This window comes from Apteryx rowi, unplaced genomic scaffold (genome assembly GCF_003343035.1).
Source record: "Apteryx rowi isolate R43461 unplaced genomic scaffold, aptRow1 scaffold_2, whole genome shotgun sequence".
Lineage (NCBI taxonomy): Eukaryota > Metazoa > Chordata > Aves > Apterygiformes > Apterygidae > Apteryx > Apteryx rowi.
In genome coordinates, this window is record NW_020448307.1 from 3,076,652 (window position 1) to 3,095,375 (window position 18,724).

The 18,724-nt window shown below is 46.1% G+C and overlaps 1 protein-coding gene across 1 annotated transcript in view; it reads right to left on the minus strand.

Moving 5' to 3' along the window:
* Positions 1 to 18,724, minus strand: part of FSTL4 (follistatin like 4) — a 251,808-nt gene that overhangs the window by 109,101 nt on the left and 123,983 nt on the right. Inside the window, exon 4 of the mRNA XM_026063318.1 lies at positions 1,343 to 1,533. Coding sequence (XP_025919103.1) covers positions 1,343 to 1,533 — 191 coding nt within the window. The remainder of the gene's footprint in view (positions 1 to 1,342; positions 1,534 to 18,724) is intronic.

Below are 18,724 nucleotides of genomic sequence, written 5' to 3' on the forward strand. Positions count from 1 at the left end.
CGAAAACCTTCACCAGCCAAGGACTTTGGGCTGCATGGAGAGCAGGAGCCTGCTGGAGCAGTTTTAGTAACACAAGGAGAACAGGAGAATTAAAAAAAACAGAGGAGGCAAGGTCTACGCTTGCTCTTGTGAGAGAGATCTGGGCAGCAGGCACCCCGGCAAACGAAGCCCGCAGCGACTTTGCTGCAGACCTGAAGGCACTGAACTCTCGTCCTTTAAAATGCAGGGCGTTCTTGCCTCCTAATGATAATGGTGCGCAGGCTGCCAAACCTTTATTTCCACGCGAGCTGAGTTTTAATATCCTGATGGAATAAGCTTCATGTAAAAAGGGTAAAAAATTGGAGAGGAGAACAGACACTTAGATGTCACTATGCAAAAGCTGGCTCTGAATTCAGACAAAAGTGTTTTCTTACATCTACCATATCTTCATATAATCATCGAATTTAGATGAAGTATTGTATATATTCATAGCTGTGAGATCTGAGAGAATTTGCGCTGACACTCTGCATTGTGCAAAAAGGCTCTCACGTCATGTCAACAGTGTTGGGATTAAAATTCAGAGCAAAGCGTCCTGCTCGGCAGCGAGCGCCGGGGAGGGAGCAGGAAGCTTGCTTGCGTCCCCCCTGCTCCCAGCTTCCATTATCCAGCGCAACGGCAAGCACAACCGGGCACTTCTGAAGAGCGCTTGGAAAAGAGCAAGTTCGGCAGGCAGAGTGACCGGTTCACGTGCCTGCGCTGCGTATTGGGTTAACTCTACCCATTAGATGAACCGAAACAGCACAGCAGGCCCATAATTAGAAATAGCAGTTTTCTCAGGCTCTGCACCTTTTCTAATGTTATTAGGTTCAGCTAATCAACATTTCAGTATCTGCATGGGGATCCTTGGAGAACAAGCCTGTTAAAATATTTTAATTTTACTGTCATGTTAACGTATGGTAATACAAGGTCCAAAAGGCAGGAAAGAAGAGGTACGAGGCTTCTTCCTAACTTACATACATCTAAATATCCAGACTAATTCTACACCAGCCAGCTAACTGGAAGCACTTCAGAAGAGGACTGTTAGTAGTGAGGATTATCATCTGTTTTTCAGGGGCAAGGACGGCGCTGGAAAAACGGCGTGCTGTTTGTTTGCAAAGGAGCTTCAAATGTTCGAGACAACACCGTCTCCCCAGAGATGGGGAAAGAGACTCACGCTGCAGCCGATTTTCTTCCTTCACCTGCTGGACAGACAGTTACAAACGACCATTCTCACAAGAATTCTGCTGTGCTATATTCGATTTACACTTTGAATGAAAAATGCAATCCACTTCATAATTCAATTTTCATTGAGCAATAAACCCACCTGAGCCAGTTCAGAGCTGCTGAGATGCCCATCACTGTTTATATCCAAGTGCTTAAACATGTCTTCGACTAAGGAGCGCTTCTGGGACGCTCTGTCCTCCGCAGGGCTCCTCGGAGGGCTCTGACGATGAGCCTGAAGGTCTAGGAGGATGCTCTTAAGCCGGCTGTAGTCTGCCATTGTGCACGCGTCACCTAAAAGATAAGGCTGCATTACTGGACCATGCACATTTGCCTTGATCCTTCTAAAAGACTGAACTTCTAATGAGAAAAATTAGGCACAATCAAAGACAGGCTGTCTGTCCGCACAGTACCACTCACAGGCTATACTTTAAGAAATCCTCTAGTCATTACCTTTTGTAAGAGCTGACATTTTCTCTAAATCCTACTGTCAAGGAAGCTCTTGAGCATGTTACCTTCCAGATTACAGAGCTTTGGTTACAGACTTCCACACTCAGCTTCATAATCCCCACCCACGTTAAATTTGCTCTACGTTTTTATAAAGATAAAATAAATTTGTCCGTCCTATGATTATAAAGTAAAAATAAATCCTGAGAAGTTGATGGTTAGAAAGCTCTGCAACCATAAACAAATGGCACTTGTGAGTCCTGTACCATGCAAAATGCAGGACTGACTCATGAGTGAAAACCCGGAGGATCTGGGGCCAATGAGGCATGAAACCCCCAGGGACACTAAATGTTTTATCTCACTCTCTTTGCATTACAGAAAGAGGAATCCTTAAATGCAGCGCACTGGCCACCGATGGAGCGAGCAACCTGCAGAGCCTGCAGGCAGCTGGGGTGCAATGCTGCTAACCGTGCGCATCACCCTACCTGGGAGCGAGGTAGGAAGGGGCTGCCTTAACCCCCAACATGCAAAAAAATCTTACTATCAGCAAAAAGCCCTCAAGCCACTCATTCTGCAGTGACACCAGCCTGCCTGAAGGCACCAGCCCAAACATTTCCTGAGCTTGCAACTTCTGACCGAGCATGCTAAGCATACCGAAGTCAGTTCTTCAGTGATGCTTCCCTGGGGAACCCCCTGTTCTGCTTTAAGAGTACCCTCTTACAGAAGAAATACGTCCACAATGACCGACTGGTATAAAAGTTGATGTCCTTTTCTGCTCAACTGCTGTCCAGCAGAGCTTGGCAGAAAATGATGCAGGGCAACTCGATTTGGTGCAAAGCTGCTTGTTTTGGTGTAAACCACTGAGCAGTGCTTTGCACTAACCTGGCCGACCTTGCACTGGAGCGGATTCTGGAGCCAGCCGCCCCGCACACTGTGCAGGCAACCGCCGTCACCGGCTGGCAGGACTGACCTAGCCAACTACTCCTGCCGGGCACAAAAGAGGACATGCCAGAATAGTGGTTTTAACACAATCTTGTATTTTAAGTCCCAACACTGAGCCAGCTGGATTAAATTGGAGGGGACTGGTCTCACCTCAGTATAAGGGACAATGCTCCTGTAGATTACCTGAAGACTGCAAACATTATTCCTCTGAAAGTAAGAGAAGACCCTGGCATACTGACAACCAGTTTCCCTGTCCTTTTATTGCTGAGCTGCATCATTTTTCATCCTCTGGTCCCACTCCAACTGAAATGCAATTAAAATTCCAGGTGGGAGGCAGTTCTCTGACAGCAAACCCATCTACCTTTGAGCTTTTCGTTCACCCTTCACATTTTGTGCTCATAACTTCAAAAGCACCATGACTTCAGAAGGTGAGAGAAGACACACAGGCCACTCCTGCCCTCGCTCTTCAGGTCAGTGTCCTGCTGTTACAGGAGCAATAACCACAAGAAAAGGCTTATTTTCTGCCCCGAACTTAGACCCTCATAGATGTGAGAGCTTCTCACTGCTCAGGGACACAGACATCACTTTGGAGCCAGTTAGCCAGTGACAAGAGAAGCAGCTGTCGAGAAGTGCAAAACTTTTCCTCCTCTCTAAACAATCTCCAAAAGGAAGTCTTGGTCCCACTCTCCTTTAGTCTGGGAATGTGGGCTCAGTCTCATCTTACAGAAAAACTGAGCTACTCAGTTGCTATTTCTTGCCTTGTGTATCTATATTCCTGTATTTTTTCCAGCATTGGGTCATCTGATCGCCATTCTGAGGGTGGTACAGAAAAATCTCTTTCTTTCCATCACGTGCTTATTTAAGACAAAAACATTGCTGTACCGAGAGCAATCAAGCAATTTTGCAATCCTGCTGTAAACGGGGCTTTGGCCACTGCAATAATGGAGTTTCTCTTCAGTAAAACCTTAATCCCAGAGAAGAATCTAAGGCTAATGAAGAAAGGGAAATGAATTAATTTGCTTCCACCTCTCTTGTTGCTTTGTGGTTTTTATTTGCGAGTGCAAGGCCTGCTATCAGCAGTCCACGTGGTGCCATCAGGGTGGGCTGACCCACTGGCAGCATCCTCTACATGGAGGACGTCACGTCGCACCTCGGTCTGCGCGCGCACATCGCAGTCACCACTGCTGGGGGCTGCAGTCACCGGATTTGCTCAACCCTGACAACTCCCATTAGGCCCTTTCTATTTCTCATGTCTTCCTCCTATCTGCTTTTGCCAGTAGCATACACCAAAGCAGCTCTTCTTTACTGCTTTCAGACCTTTTGTCTTCTGCAGTTAGATCTTTTTCTAGATGCTCGTACCTGCTGCCTGGGGTAATGCTTTCCAGCTGAACAGCCTTACTCCCTTGCTAGCCTTTTGACTCACCTTGATCCTAATCCTCTTCCTGCCCACAAAAGTCAGCACTGGGAGAAGATCAAAGTACTTCTGAAGTCCCTTCATCTGCCCTAACATCTCCTCTTCTCACTGTATTAAGCTTATATAGATAACCTCTCTTGGCTAACTGCAGTTCCTGGTATCAGTGTGATACCATGCACCTGCTTAAAGAATTACTTGGATGTAATATGGTTCCTCAAATGCTTCAGCCAAAAACAAGCATAACTACATGTTTAAATAGAAGTTTAATATGAATTGTGCGTTAATGCAACGGCACGAGTCAGGTTTGAAACAAGTGAGAAGCCTGTGACGATGTGTACAGCTCAGATTTGCTTGGAGCATTTTTTTGTCTGGTGAAATAGAAGCAGTATCTGCAAGGAATTGCTGTCTAAATACAGACATCGTATCTCACATCCTGAACATCTGGGGTCCAGCTCGTGATGGTCTTGTGGCAGCAGCAAGGCCGATGCTCAAAGAGAGAGAAATCAAGGAAAACACGGAAAGACGGAGCTGGGGACCACCTCCAGCAGCAATTCCCAGTGGTTTTGTAAATCCTGCTACAGACTCACTCAGGCAACCCTTTTTTATGGATTTCCACTGCTGCTCTGTCGGGTGTCAAGGGTGAACTACCCAACGGAGCCCCGTCCTGAATGCAGGATGGTGCCATTGCACCCCACACATGGCAAGGAAAACCAGCAATGCAACAATTACACCTGCTCTTTAAAAAGTAAGCCCAGTTTCACGTTTTGCTAACACATGCCACAGTCAGAAGGCTGCCACGCTCCGCCTCTGCTAGAAGCTCTGAGAAATCTGTCACTTTTCTCTGACGAGAACGACACTGCAGCTCTGCTGGAGGTGACTACCCCGGCGGCAGCCCTGCCTCTCACCAGGGCGAAGGCGACAGCCTCAACAGGTCTCATGCCTTGGAAAAATTTCCCTGGCATCTGTGACATTTGAGGTTCGCAGTGATGCAAAAGCAGTCGTTTTAAAACCAAGCATTGTATTTTCACTAAACCAGCAGTTCATAACATGCAAAGGAAAGAGTAAAACCAATAACTTTCTATCCTAGGGGTACGGGATTAATAATTTGTGTTTGTTTGTTTGGCTAACTGAAAGATTGACAGGAAAATGCATTTTGTACGGACTAAAACTATACATATATATGTGTGTGTCTCTCTATATATGCATAATTTATATACTGAATCTCACTATAGTGAAAAACCAGGGGGAAAAAACATTGCAGGTCAAAGGTAATAGTCTGTTTGACCTGAAACTATGACATTATAATTGGCCTTGGCCAAAGCATTAATTCCAAAACCCTCTGTGCTTGGGGTGTTTGATTCATGCTTCGCAGCCTGGATCTAATGCTGTTTTAAAGGCAATGTCTATGGCACTCCGGTGAGCACATGCGGATGCGGCTCACTGGAGGTGCCCCACGCAAGACTCCTCCACACCTCCTCTTCTCCAAGAGCGGAAGATAGGCATTTAGACAACTTGAATCTTTTGGGAAGCCAGTGCCAAGGACAGCGAGGCTCTCCCATTGCGAAAATCCTTCCCTTCCTTTACCAGGCATTATTCTTTCATCTTGTAACCTGGTTATCTTCCCTGCCGAGACTGCTAACAGCCCTTCTTTGGAGTTGGTTGTAGAGGTCTTGCTAAGGACAGCTCTGCACTTGCTCTCCTTCTCTTGCCCCCCCATCTCCTGCTGTCAATGACACTTGTAATCTTCTTATTTTGTGCCTGGAATCCACCAGCTTTATCTCCTAAATACTCTCCCTTTAGGTTTCTGGCAGCAGTGCTGCCTCTTGTATGTTTGCTGTTCTTCCAGGTATTATAACCACAGCTGTTAAACAAAAAGAATCACAGAAAAATCATCTCTATGCCCTCTCACTTATTCCCATTCTTGTCTCCGCTTTGCTAAGTGCCTCCAGCAGTTTCCTTTACAACCTGAACTCATCATTAGCAGTTTATCTCATCTCAGGCTGCTCTCCTCGGTAGGGCTTGTTAGTAGATGTCTCTCGGCTGGGTTTCCTTGTTAGCACTTCCTGGGGACCTGGATTCTTCTCACAATTGCAACCCAGCGCTGACACACCAGACAGACACATTTTACATTTCCAGAGGTCTCCTTTCGGAGGTTGCTCTCCCGGCCGGCACAACGGGAGGTGGATGCTACTGCTTTCCTAAGCGCGGTTTCGCAGGAATCCTCCCTTCTGTGTTTAAAAACCCTCGAAACGCCACTGTGAGCACCTCTCGCGCTGCTTCCAGCTGCACACCTTTCCATACAGCCTATGGAGATGCTCACCACACCATTTCCCATCCTAGCTGGGGAAGTGGGACGCAGAGAGCCAAAGGCACAGAGATTTGGGACAAGCTGAAGACAGCTCTGATGTCTTCCACGTCCTAAACTACTACCACACGCGCTTGATCATCCTTCCCCACTACCCTTTCTGAGGGCTGGTCAGAAAAAAAGCCGCAGAGATGCTCTGCATCTCGTGGTTGGGCCGTGCCGATCCACGGGAGTTAGGGAGCAGGGGTGGCTCGGGGACTGCTGCCCGTAAGCCCCCGGCCTGGGTCCCCCTTCCTCAGCCATGAGTGGGTGTCTGTGCAGCCGGGGCTGCCAGGGATGTGCCTTGAGGATGAGGAACACAAGCAATGTCACTGTTTGCTGCTCTCACTCACGTTCAGCCTGATCTAAATTCTTATTAAGTCCTCTCCTCATAAATGCTACTTATCACCAACCTGAACTATAAACACCCTAACTACTGACGGCAGGCAAATCCTGAACTCCGGGGGAGCAGTGCTATAATGCGCACCAGATAAATAAGTAATTAAGTGTAGTGTTTTTAAGAGCATCAATTTTAATTTGCTTTTAAAACTGACCACTGTAAAAGCTGCTCCTGAATTAAACACCTTCAGGCTTCGGGGAGACTTGAATTTATCTCCAAACGTTGCAACTCCAGACTCTTGCACTACTGAGCTGCAAGACGCATGCCTTACGCACGCCCCTCTGCAGCCGGTGCCTCGTCTCCGGTCCCGACCGGCATTCACGGCGGGAGGCGAGCAAAGCAGGCTGCTCGCGGCGGGCACGAGCCACAGCCAGCCAGCGAAGGCCAGGGAAAGCTCACGGAGATGGCAGGGCATCCAGGCAGCAGGCGGGACGTGCAGCACACCGTCAACCGGCAGCCGCCGAAAGCAGAACACGGTCTCTGCAAAGCTCTAGTAGTAATTGCTATAAATGATCGTTGGTTTTAAGCCAGACATGTGCGAGATATCCCGATTAAGCAGCTCCTGATTCGATGAAGGGAAGGGAATTAGCTCTGGGGAAGGGAAGGTTATTAGCTCTAGCATCACAGAAAACGAGAGAAGAGGAGAAAACAGAAAAAATTCCACTTTCTTGAGTGTGCCTAAAAGGAGGGTAGATCAGGACACCTGGCAAGTATCAAACAGCTTTTGCTGGAGGAGCAATGGTTCAGCTCTTCCCACCCCCAGACATGGCGCACAGCTTCTGCAATTCTCCCTCCCTCTCACCCTTTCCCCCCTCTTTTTCCCCCAAAGTCCTACATGGGATCAGAACCAGCTTGGGCTCCTTTTTCTCCACGTTAAACCCTAACCCCGTGTGGGCTGGAGGAGCCAAGGTTTCCTGTCTCCCTGCCTGTGCCAGCTTGGTTCTTGTCTCCATCCCCCATTTCTGGCACGTCCAACCTTGATTCATTTCCCCCTTGCATTAGGATATTATCTTTTACCATGATCCCATACGATTTATTCTGCAGGACTCCTGGTCCATCAGGCAGAAGAACAGAATTAAGGGCACACTGTCAGCATTTGACATCAAAACTAAATGACTGATCTTCTAATGCAAGGGTTATGTCAACTTTAAAAACACCACATAATACTAATGCCCATGGGTTCCAGCTTGGGTGTGCACATACACACTTTAAAATTTTTAAAAAAGGCCCCTTTCCCCACTTCAAGAGGTTTTTGAAGAGCACCTCTATCACTTCTGTTGATGGCCACTCTACTTTTTGAAAACAGCTATAAGTCGATAGCAATGCTTTGTACAACAAACACAAGCCTTCCCCAGGAAAAGCTGGGGTTTTCCCCCGCGGTCAGACGCTGGGGCAGAGCGATGCCGTTGTCACCACCGTGCTGCTGGAGATCACCCTGCGTCCCTCCCGCGAGCTTCACATCCGACTTGGGAGACCCTACAAAACTTGCTGGCGACTTTCAAACAAACCTCGCCCCAGGTGCAGCTCCCTCCTGCGCGCTTTGGATACAACGTCAGTGTATTTGCCAAGCTTAAAAGATAGGGATTTCTGGCAATTTTTTTATACAAACAAGCCGTTAAACCCCAGAAGTGGTCTGAAAAGGCTCCTCAACGTCCCCCAGGAAAAGAAAGATCCCAAGTATTAAAGTCTGGTCGCTAAAGTGTGGCAAGTACCAACTGTCACGTTTACACGCTCCATTCGCTCAGAGCCAGCCTGCTCCTTGCTGTTTTGCAGCAGCTACGTAATTCATTCTGTTTAGCACTTCTGCATGCTTTGACAGATAAAATATTGATCAGCCTGCCAAGAAACACAGAGTGCCACTCTATTTTCATGTCAGAACTTGGTAATGAACTACATTCATCAAGACCATCGTCTCTGTGAAAGGTCAGCGGTGAATGTGGCTAAATTGTGATGACAGATCATTAATCCAGTTCCCTCAATAATTGCCCTCTTTGAAAATTTTACTCCTGGTTTCTGTGAATTGCAGCGGACTTTTACAGCGGGACTCCTGACCGATCCTCAATCCTCCTTTGAGCCAAGGCAGATAACAGAAAAACAGCAAGTCCGGGGATTAAGCGTCTTTCAGAGCAATGCAAGTTAAAATACAAAAATAAATTTAAAAAAAAAAGGAAAACCCAAGGGAGGAAATGGAAAGCCTTCTTTGATGGATAAACTAATCTTGCTGTAAAATGCTATTCCGCAACGTGCCTTACAATGCAATGATTACTTGAAATGCCAGTACTTTTTTAAATATCAAAAATGATCTGGTAACACCTATAGAACAGCAATCTCGGATTCCCTGGAGCATAGCTAAGCCGATGGCAGGTAGGAACCTAAACACGTACAGGAGCCTTCAGAGGGTTTGAGTCCCACAGGTCATCTTTGACCACAGCTAGAGGGGCTCCGCTAAGGGCAGTTGGTACCGGCAGGTCTTTGTAAGACCAGCGATAACAGCGGTGTGTTTGATAGCAACCGGACTAAGTACAAAAGGACGTGGCTGCCCACACAGGAGGACAGTCCATGACTCAAACTTCTTCTGAACCACGGAAGCCCCCGCGGTTCTGGAGAGCATCTCCCAAAGCCGCGGGGCGGCTCTCCTGCCGTCCGAACCGGCGTCCTCGCTCCTGCCCGAGCAGCAGCGTGTGCCGTCCCCAAGCTGGCGCTCAGCCTTTCCTTTAAACCCCTGCAGTTTTGGGCTCATCTGACCTCGTGCCAATGCCCTTTGCTGCCTAAAGCTGGCGAGTTTGGCCATCGCGACCAGGAATGACATTCAGAGCCGTCAGCCTCCGGCCGGCTTGCCGCATTCCCACGTGATTATCCATCGCGTGCCCAGCTGCAAAGCAGCAGCAAGTGCCGTCCTGGCCCAGCCGCAGGAGAAACTGAGGCCCAACGACAACCCAGGACCAACCACCACCACCACCACCACCACCAGGAGCTCCAGCCGTGCTGCTTCTCAGGGCAACCCTACAGCACCACCCAACGCGGCGATAAAGAGCTGCCTGGAACAGGCTGAAAAGTGTCGTTTCTAAGGCAGGAGGCACTGGGGGTGTCATTTTTTTTGACAGTTCCTCTTCGACTGTCTTGGCTATTTTAAGGCTGTTCCTATGGCAGTTTTCTAGCACTAGGAAGAAATTCAGTGCAGGAGACGGGAGCACAAAGCTTTGTTTTCTTACCCATTTCCATAGAGCAAAGAGATGTGGTTACTGGAAATAACATTCCTAGATAAAAATAAAAGGATTTGAGAAAAGTTTTGTTTTCAACTAGCCCATCCTTTTGTATACTTTATTCAGGCTTTAGCTGGTATTTTAAGAAGCATCAGAAAAGGATCTTATGGGATCCAAATTTATTTATAAGCATTGTTCCTTAATTCTTGTGCCATTTACGGCTAAATTGCTTATCAGCAACAGCCCGTTTTCATGCATACAAAATGAATGTGTTTGCATGCCTAAACTGTGAACATGTGGTCCCAAAACATCAGATTGCTGAATCTGAGTAAGATGATTATGTGAACCTGTTACACCAATAATCCATGGCCTCCTGGCTTGTTTGACTCAACAGAGCAGGCATATACAGGGACAGGAAAATTAAAGATGACTTCAGTTCTTCAGGGGTCTCATTGCAAATCCCTACTCCCCCATGCAAATTTTCTATCTGTCTCTTCCTATCTGTCTTCCTGTTCCTTTAATTGCTCTTTTTTGCACATGCACGGACAGATTGGGCAGAGCTTCCTCCTACTTCTTCTGTGCAACAGTAATGAAGACAGAAAAAACTTTGCTCTTCCCAGCATGGTACGGGAACAGATCCACTTTCCATTGACTCTGCCTGCAGCTGAGCAAATGTAGCAGATCACTGGGGTAAGACAAGTATATCCTGAAAAATTTGTGAAATTCGGAGATCTCCTGCAATTTAAAGCACTTATGTGAACTTTGAACCTTCAGCTGCTCTGAGTTTCATAGGCTGCAAGTACTAGGTCCAAGCAAACTGATTTAGGATGGGGGAAAAAAAAACCCAACCAAATCTTAATCTTGATCTTAAATCATTTGACTTTCGCTTATTCAGAGAACACCTCCTATAAATTACCAGGCAGCGCTTTACAGCAATTATCCTGGAGGTAACCGCACCGCAACGTTTCTGTAAGGTCTGACGATAGCACGAAGAGCATCCTGCTGCTGCGATCAAATGACTCTGAAGACCACAACCCTGGTCATCCCCGCGCGCAGAGCAAGCCGCGTGCCGCACAGGCAGCACTTAGGCAGAGCTGCCTAATTGCACATGCTCCCGCCACAGCGCGCTCTGCCCGTCTGCTTTACATGCGGCTCAGCCACTCAAAGTCCGAGTACCTGTTTTATTCCTGATTTGAATTTACAAGTTAAGTGAAACTCTGGTAAAACTACCACTTAAGAGGAACAGATGTTTAACAACATGCAAATTCATGAACATTAGCAATCCTTCAGCTGCTACTGCTGAAAAAAATTCAATTAACAATAAAAGCTCAAACAAACTTGCTTATCTTAGGGATATGTTTCAGTTAATAAGATGCACATTTATCAGATATCCATATATAATTTAGCAGCAACTGGGAGCTCACTGAATATATCACAGAAATGGGACAGACTATATACTAAAAAATAGATACTATTAAAAACTAGACATTTACAACCTGGAAGAGTTAAAACTTGCCTCAGCATATATTTATTTGAATATTTCATTTTATTACAACAAAACCCACCCATCTATTACTCTGCAAGCTTTTAAAATAGATTAAAACCCTACAGTATCAGAATATAAATTCACCGTTCCATAAACAAAAACTCTTATTCCTACCTTCAACAACGATCTTCCAAACTGCATAACCTAAATGGATCGCATATCCCCCAAACGCCCAGGAAAAGAGATGGATGGATGTGCAGCCTTCTCGGGGAGTCCAGGAGTCACAGTTTGGCTTACCAAGCCAGAAAGCAAGTTCTAGCTTTGCATCCTTTCAGAGAGATAGCCGGCAGCGTTACAGGCGTGAAATGACAGAAAGAGCCCCAGGGAGAGACGCAGTGGGAAGAGTGCAGGTGGGAAAGTGCACGATAAATGTAATTTATCAAGCACCTATCACCGCCTTAGCAGTGTGCCACAGATTTATGGACCTTACACCCCTAAAGGGATCATCTGCATACTCTGACCTCCTGCATTATGCAGCCACCAAATCCAACCACGTCTTGGTTGCAGCAGCTCCGTAATTTCTGTTTGCTCTAGAGTACACCTTCTAGGAAGGCTTCCAGCCCTGATTTAAGCATATAAGAGTAATTTTTCAAACAATTACTCAGTCTCAGTGGTCAAACAAATTTTATTTTTGATTTGTTTAGCTTCAATTTCCATCTATTGGATTTTGTTATGCATTTATCTGGCAGAACAAACCTTTAGTCTCATGTCCTAGACATCATCTTTCCGTGTTTGTATTTGCGTGAGGATCAGGTCACTCCCTAATTGTTCATGCAGATGAGCTCTGCGATACAGCATGTCTCACAGCAGCTCACATTACGAATGACTTTTCTGCTTTTCCTTGAATTTTATCATTCTGTGGTGGGCACCAAAATGAACATGGCCACGTTCTCAAGAGCGCGGCATCCCTCTCATTTTCTATTTGGCAACGATGGGCTTTCCTAGACACTGAATGGTACTACAGGATCATGCTCCACCATCCACAGAGAACCCCAGACCCTTTCCCAGTCAGTGATTTCTAGAAGATTACAGGAGGCAACTGCTGCAATCCCACCAGGACATCGTTCCCAAAGACGCGCTAGGACAATGTTCCCAAAGATTCATTAAAACCTCGCCTCCCACGTTCACGTGTAACTAACGGTAATGTCCGCGTGGGGAAAGCTCTCTCTGTGATACCATACGCAAACAAGGCTCTTCCTACTGCCGTTTTTACTCACCACCTACTGAGTTTTAGTTGCTATTTTCGTGCTGAAAAATTAAAAATGTTTGTCAAACCACAGCAACAACGCCGTGCATATCAAAGCACCTGAATAAGGAACGCCACGCAGCCAAGGTAAACAACTCATAAGCAACCCCCGTGCCGCTCATCCAAACTATTCGGTGAATACAAATACAGTAACAGAAATCAGGGTGAATTATACATGATTCATAAACAGAAAACTGGCTATGCCCAATGATTAATTTATTCACAGTACAGCCAGCCCTGCTGTAAATCTACCGCTCTGCACACAGACAAGATCTTGCACGTGCTCACGCACCCAACGCTACGTGTCTGCTGTGTTCTCTCTCCAAATTACATTTGGTCTTTGGATGGTACCATTTTTCCTTTGTAACAACTATTCTGCTAAATCAGTCCTGCTGCATCCGGAGCTGCTGAGGGTGGGTGGGGTGGGGGAGAGGCGCCTGCCACACAGCTGCTCTAACGGTGACGCAAGAACAAGCTTAAAGGATGTCTAATCACCTCGGATCCCAACCCGAAACAAATTCACAGTGTAACAAATTGATTCAATTATTGAGAAACACCGTATTGAAATAGCTTGAGATGAGGGTATGGTTTTTTGTAAAGGCCTCAAAAAACAATGAAGTTAAAAAAAAAAAAACAACTCAAGATTGCTCTCAGGGCAGGGGCCGTGCAACAACAAGGTCGCAGGTGACCACCAGCAGACCAGGTGGCAGGCGGGCACTCTAAGTGTCTCGCAGATCCCTTCCTCCCGGCTTCCTCAACACACTTTCCCATCAGTATGACATGTCTTTATGGGAGCCTCTGTTCCCATCTGGAGACTTTTCCCAAATGCTGGAGAAGAAAACTCCCTGCATTGCTCCCAAGAGCTCTTTGATCCACCTCCACTCACTGATTCTCATCTAACACCTGGACTCCAGCCCACCTGGGGAAGAGATGTTTCTTTCCTCTTCCACATCTCAGGGGGTTCACGGTCCATGAGGGGGCCTCTTCATGCAGCCATACTATGAATGCACTATCCTGGGGAACGCACAACCTAATCCCAGCAGGAAAATGCAGAGCTTGCACGGCATGTCAACAGCCCACCAGAGCAGGGACACAAGTCAACGGGACACTCAATGCAGGAAGACGTGTCACTCGGCTCACACAGGACCAAACACAACTGGAGCCCCACAACTGCCCGGAGGCGAGAAGAGCTCTTTGCTCTCCTCTCTTCCGGGCCCCACTCTGCCGCTGTCTGGGGTGCAGCAACCCATGCAATGCAATGCAATGCAATGCAACGCAATGCAACGCAATGCAACGCAACGCGCCTTGCCCAACTTTTCCTGGGATAGCGTAGTGGCTGTTTTCCTCCTGAATTCCAGGGGCGTGATGTCTCCAAGAGGCATCATCGTCCAGACTGTGTCCTTGGGAAAGATATCATTGCATTTACTGTCATGGGAGCCTGGTACTTCACAGCACTCAGTCTGCCCTATAATGCAACTTTCCTATTATTATACTTGCCAATAAATAAATAAAAAATAATCATCTATGGCAAAAAAACCTATGTATGAAAAGTCACGCTCCTGGATTGTACAGGGGGAGCAGAGCTCCTGAAAACAGAGCAGGATATTCAGCATAAATTCAGACTTTGATTTCTGTTTCATTGCTTCAACAAATCAGAGGTAATTAGTTTAAGGAAATCCTACTGTGTCGAACTGACATCTCCATTAGCGTGATGCTTGCTATCTGCCGTTTAATCTTTTATCCCAAAGGCCTCACGCTCCTCTGCTTTGTGCCTCTTTGAGTGGAATATAGCAGTTTTAAGCGGTATCGCAGGTCCTGCACTGCCAAGTTCCCTAATCCATTAGGGCAGAGATGGGTGCCTGAAAACCGGCAGTAGCTCTGGGAGGGGAACAAGAAACCCTCTCTCTTTTTCACAAGAATTACACCTGGTTGCATCTATTCTGTATCCTCCCTCACGCTTTTGCTGCAAGGATGGCTGGGCAGAAACAGGTTTCTTTCCATGGGGCAACTCCTCTCGACTACCAGTGAAGGTAGGAAGGCTCCAGTGGTCCTGACTATTCAGAGACTCTCCAAGACAAGGCTCTCGCTTTGCCTACCAAGAGCACCTGGCAGAGGGGGGGAGCCACTAAGCGCTGCCAAAATACAAACAAGACAAATAAACATGGTTCAAGAGATTTTTTGGGCCCTTAAACCTACAAGTGCAATAGCACAGGATGGGATTGTAAGCAAAGGATTAGGACTTCAAGTACAGCAGGAACAGAAGAAGTAGATGGACAGTAAGTTAAGAACAAACATCCTTTGTTTGATACACACATTTTGAAGCCAGAGACACAGGAAAAAACAAAACAAACACATCGACAGGAAGAGAAGAGGAGGACTTGTTTTAAAGCCAATAAAACCTTTCATGATGCATCAGCTGTAAACATCAGTTTATACCTCTTGCTGTGCTTTACTTTTAATTTTTACTTCTGAAACAGCTATTTTTAAATGAAGGGAATAGACTTGGTGGAACACTCATGTTTGGGGAATGCTATTTTATTACTGCTGAAGTCAAATTTTCCTGAGCAATATGGAAAACAAACAAACAAACAAATCTATCTGGCCATTTGAGGCAACTGAAGACAGAACCACATCCACTTGCCAACCTGAATTCGTATGCTGGTGCTTAGCTTGGCTGACTCTAACTTCAGTTACCCAAGGAAGAGACTCAGTGCATTAGTTTGAGCAACCAGAAGGTCCTGGATACTTTTTTACCATAGCCAATTCACAGTCTTGATTTCCAAGAGGAAAATCTCATCACAACTTTAACCCAGACATCCAGTTATTTAAATTAACAAAACCAAACAGACTTTTGTTAGATAAATGGTATGTTTGCTCCGTCCGTCTGCTTCAGTTGATGATGCTGCGCAATCTGCTGTTTGACATTTTACAATCCTCTACCTTACTCCTGTTAGAGAAGGCAAAATTGGCCGGATTCCTTAGGGAAGTAACCCATGCTCGCTTTTTTTATGGCTGACTGGCACATCTACCAAATACTTCCAGATAGCAAATGTATTATTTGGAAGCTTTAATAAATGTTAAAGCCTTCTGGCACTGATGTAAATTTTACTGATACTGTTGTGCTTCAAAACACCTTTCTAAACAATTCATTGGCTTTTACTGTTAGAAGGAGCACGTCACCGTTCTTCGGTACGACGGACCCCATGTGCCTGACGCCCGGGTTGAGGCCCATCACTTCTTGCACTCTGGCTTCTCCTCTGCACCCCAAAGCGTGCACGGGAAGACTGGCCAGCGGTGTTAACAGTAAAGGCTCCCGTGCACCATGCAGGGGGACGGATGGCGTTGGGAACTCGCGAGGCTCCATTAGAGCTTTTCTTGGGAATTTCTGTAAATAGTTTTCCTCTGTTCCCTCCACAGAGACACTCTAGCTTCTATCAAGGGACCTCCAGATCTGCTCTGGGACTTCTTGGGCCTCTATCAGGGTAACTTTTTAAGGAATTTTAAACCACCGGGTACCCTTTTCCTCTCCGAGTACCACCACCCCATTAAAAGCATTTGATTTCTACGCCTCTCCCTGCAGGAGGAGCGAGCAGAGGGCATACCTACACGCTGGCAGTGAAGACGGCTGGTTGCCACAACATTTTCAATCCAGCTGCAACAAGAAAACACCGTAATTCTCACCAGAAGGCATGTCCTTCCACATCCTGGTAATCAGAGGCCCTCAGAGAAACCTGGCCAAAACGTCTGTGATTTTAGGCACTTCCCCTTGGTGCACTTGAACTGCGAGGTGCCGAATTGAACCAAGGTTCTCTTATTAAACAATAAAGGACAATAAGATTACCGTAAGCACGAGCATTTGTTATTGTTAGGGATGGGTGTAATGGTCTGGTAATGATGTGCTGTGACTGTTGTTCAGCATGTCATTATGAAACCTCCAAGGCATCTCATTAGTAGTTCCTAACATACACCCTAAAGGGCATTACCGCAATTATAAAATGTTAACTTCTAAAGAAAAAACACGCACAAGGAGGGAAAAAGGGCTTCTAATGTAAAAAAAAAAAAAAAAATTAAAAAGAAATAAGAAACTTCACACTGAGAACTCTTAAATTGGTCCAGCAACAACAGATCAAAGGGAAACATTTACAACATGCCCATGTATGTGTTAAGGTTAGAGTCCTCTTACTCTTTCAGAATTTTGAGGTGAAAATTACTCCCTTTTAGTAGTTTTGAAGAGTTTTCAAAATTGAGGTTGTTTTTTTGTTACCATAATCATACTGTATAATACATGTCAGCCCAGAAAACATGAATTCAATAGAGCCTCCCGAGATGGATAGTCATAATTTGCCTCGTAATTATACAGCTTCCTGACTCCATAAAGTGTTCAGTCTGATCCCTTCTGTGTGACTAACCACGTACATTTAAGGACCCCGATTCCTGGTCCACTGACTTGACCAATTGATGAAAATACCCAGGACAGGCTTCAACCTGCCCATACTGGCGTGGCTGCACCGCGACACTTTTCAGCGCTCCAATGCAGAGAGAAAAACACAAACATATATATATATATATATATATATATAACTTCTCATTTAAAACACAAACTCACGCTGTTCTTTTTGCTCTCCCCCATCTGAGCCCAAACAATGGGAACAATTATACCTTTATTTCTGCTTTAACTCCAAACATAAGGAGCAAAACTAGCAAATCGAGAAACAGCACACACAAATGCAACAGGCTGAGGTTTGGGGCTGACTTCTCTCCTTTTTCTAGGTGGGATTTTTTTCCCCTCTCAAGCGCTATAATGATAGATGATGAATGGGACAGTCATCCGAGCACTAGAAGTGCTTTGCTGCTGACAACGCAAATAACCTTTCTGTGGCTCAGGGTACCAATTCCAAAGTAGATCCGCTGGAGGCCTGTCAAGATAACAATATCCCAAACGGAAGAGTCGGCAGTGGGGTTTTTCATTATATATGTCACTGAAATTCAGTGAAGCTTCTCACTGTGGAAATAAGGGGATGAAAACAGATGTTTTTCCTTAAGATTTTCCGCACAAAGAGTGACAGATATTCCAGGGTAAAGCATGAATGACAAATCACAAGGGCTTGATCTGCGAGCACCAGAGCGAACCTCTGCCGTGGGAAAATTAATGCAATTACAGGCCAGGATGGGGGCGTGATGACACCAGACTCTCCTTCTTTTCCGCATCTCGTTTGGACAAGGGTTGCCTTTGCAGTATGATGCTGTTCGCTTCTGCCTGCATCGCAACTGAGAAGCCCAAACTGTGAGAGCGGATAGAAGGGACAAGCCACGAGGGGCCTTTAATTTCCTTCTCTGCTCCCTATCCCTGGCACTCGGCAGTCGTTTCAAGCACATAGAATAGATCTGGGCGTTTAGGGACGATACAAGTTACGCATCTGTTAGATTCCAGGGGAACTGCAATCTGATGAATTGATAGAAATACATTTCCTTATGCTTACAGTAACTGTAAAGAGTCACCACAGCTCGGGCTTATTCCTGATTTACAGCCAGCCTTCATCCACACAGAGACCACCGAAACTCTAACTAGCCGCGTCCAAACAGCACCAGACACAAATGAAACTCAAACCACTGAAGAGGATAAAACTCTGAGGGTTTTTTTACAGTTGGGAGCTTAAAATCCAATATTGCAGTAGAGAAGGATGTTAAAATGCTGTGCAGATTTAGCTTTTCTTCACTGGGACAGGAGGTTTGATGCTGCTAAGTCTGGCTTTATTGACATAAATTCTATTTGCCAAGGGCTCTGAAGAGAGAAGTGCAACAAGCGTCTCGCACGTCCAGGCACCACGTCCCCAAAGCGAGCTCCTGTCTCTGCAGGAAACCGACGCTGATTAATCCGTAGTGAAGAACACAAACACAGAGCCCTTCTGCGCCCCAGTTACTGCCAACAACGATGTCCCAACT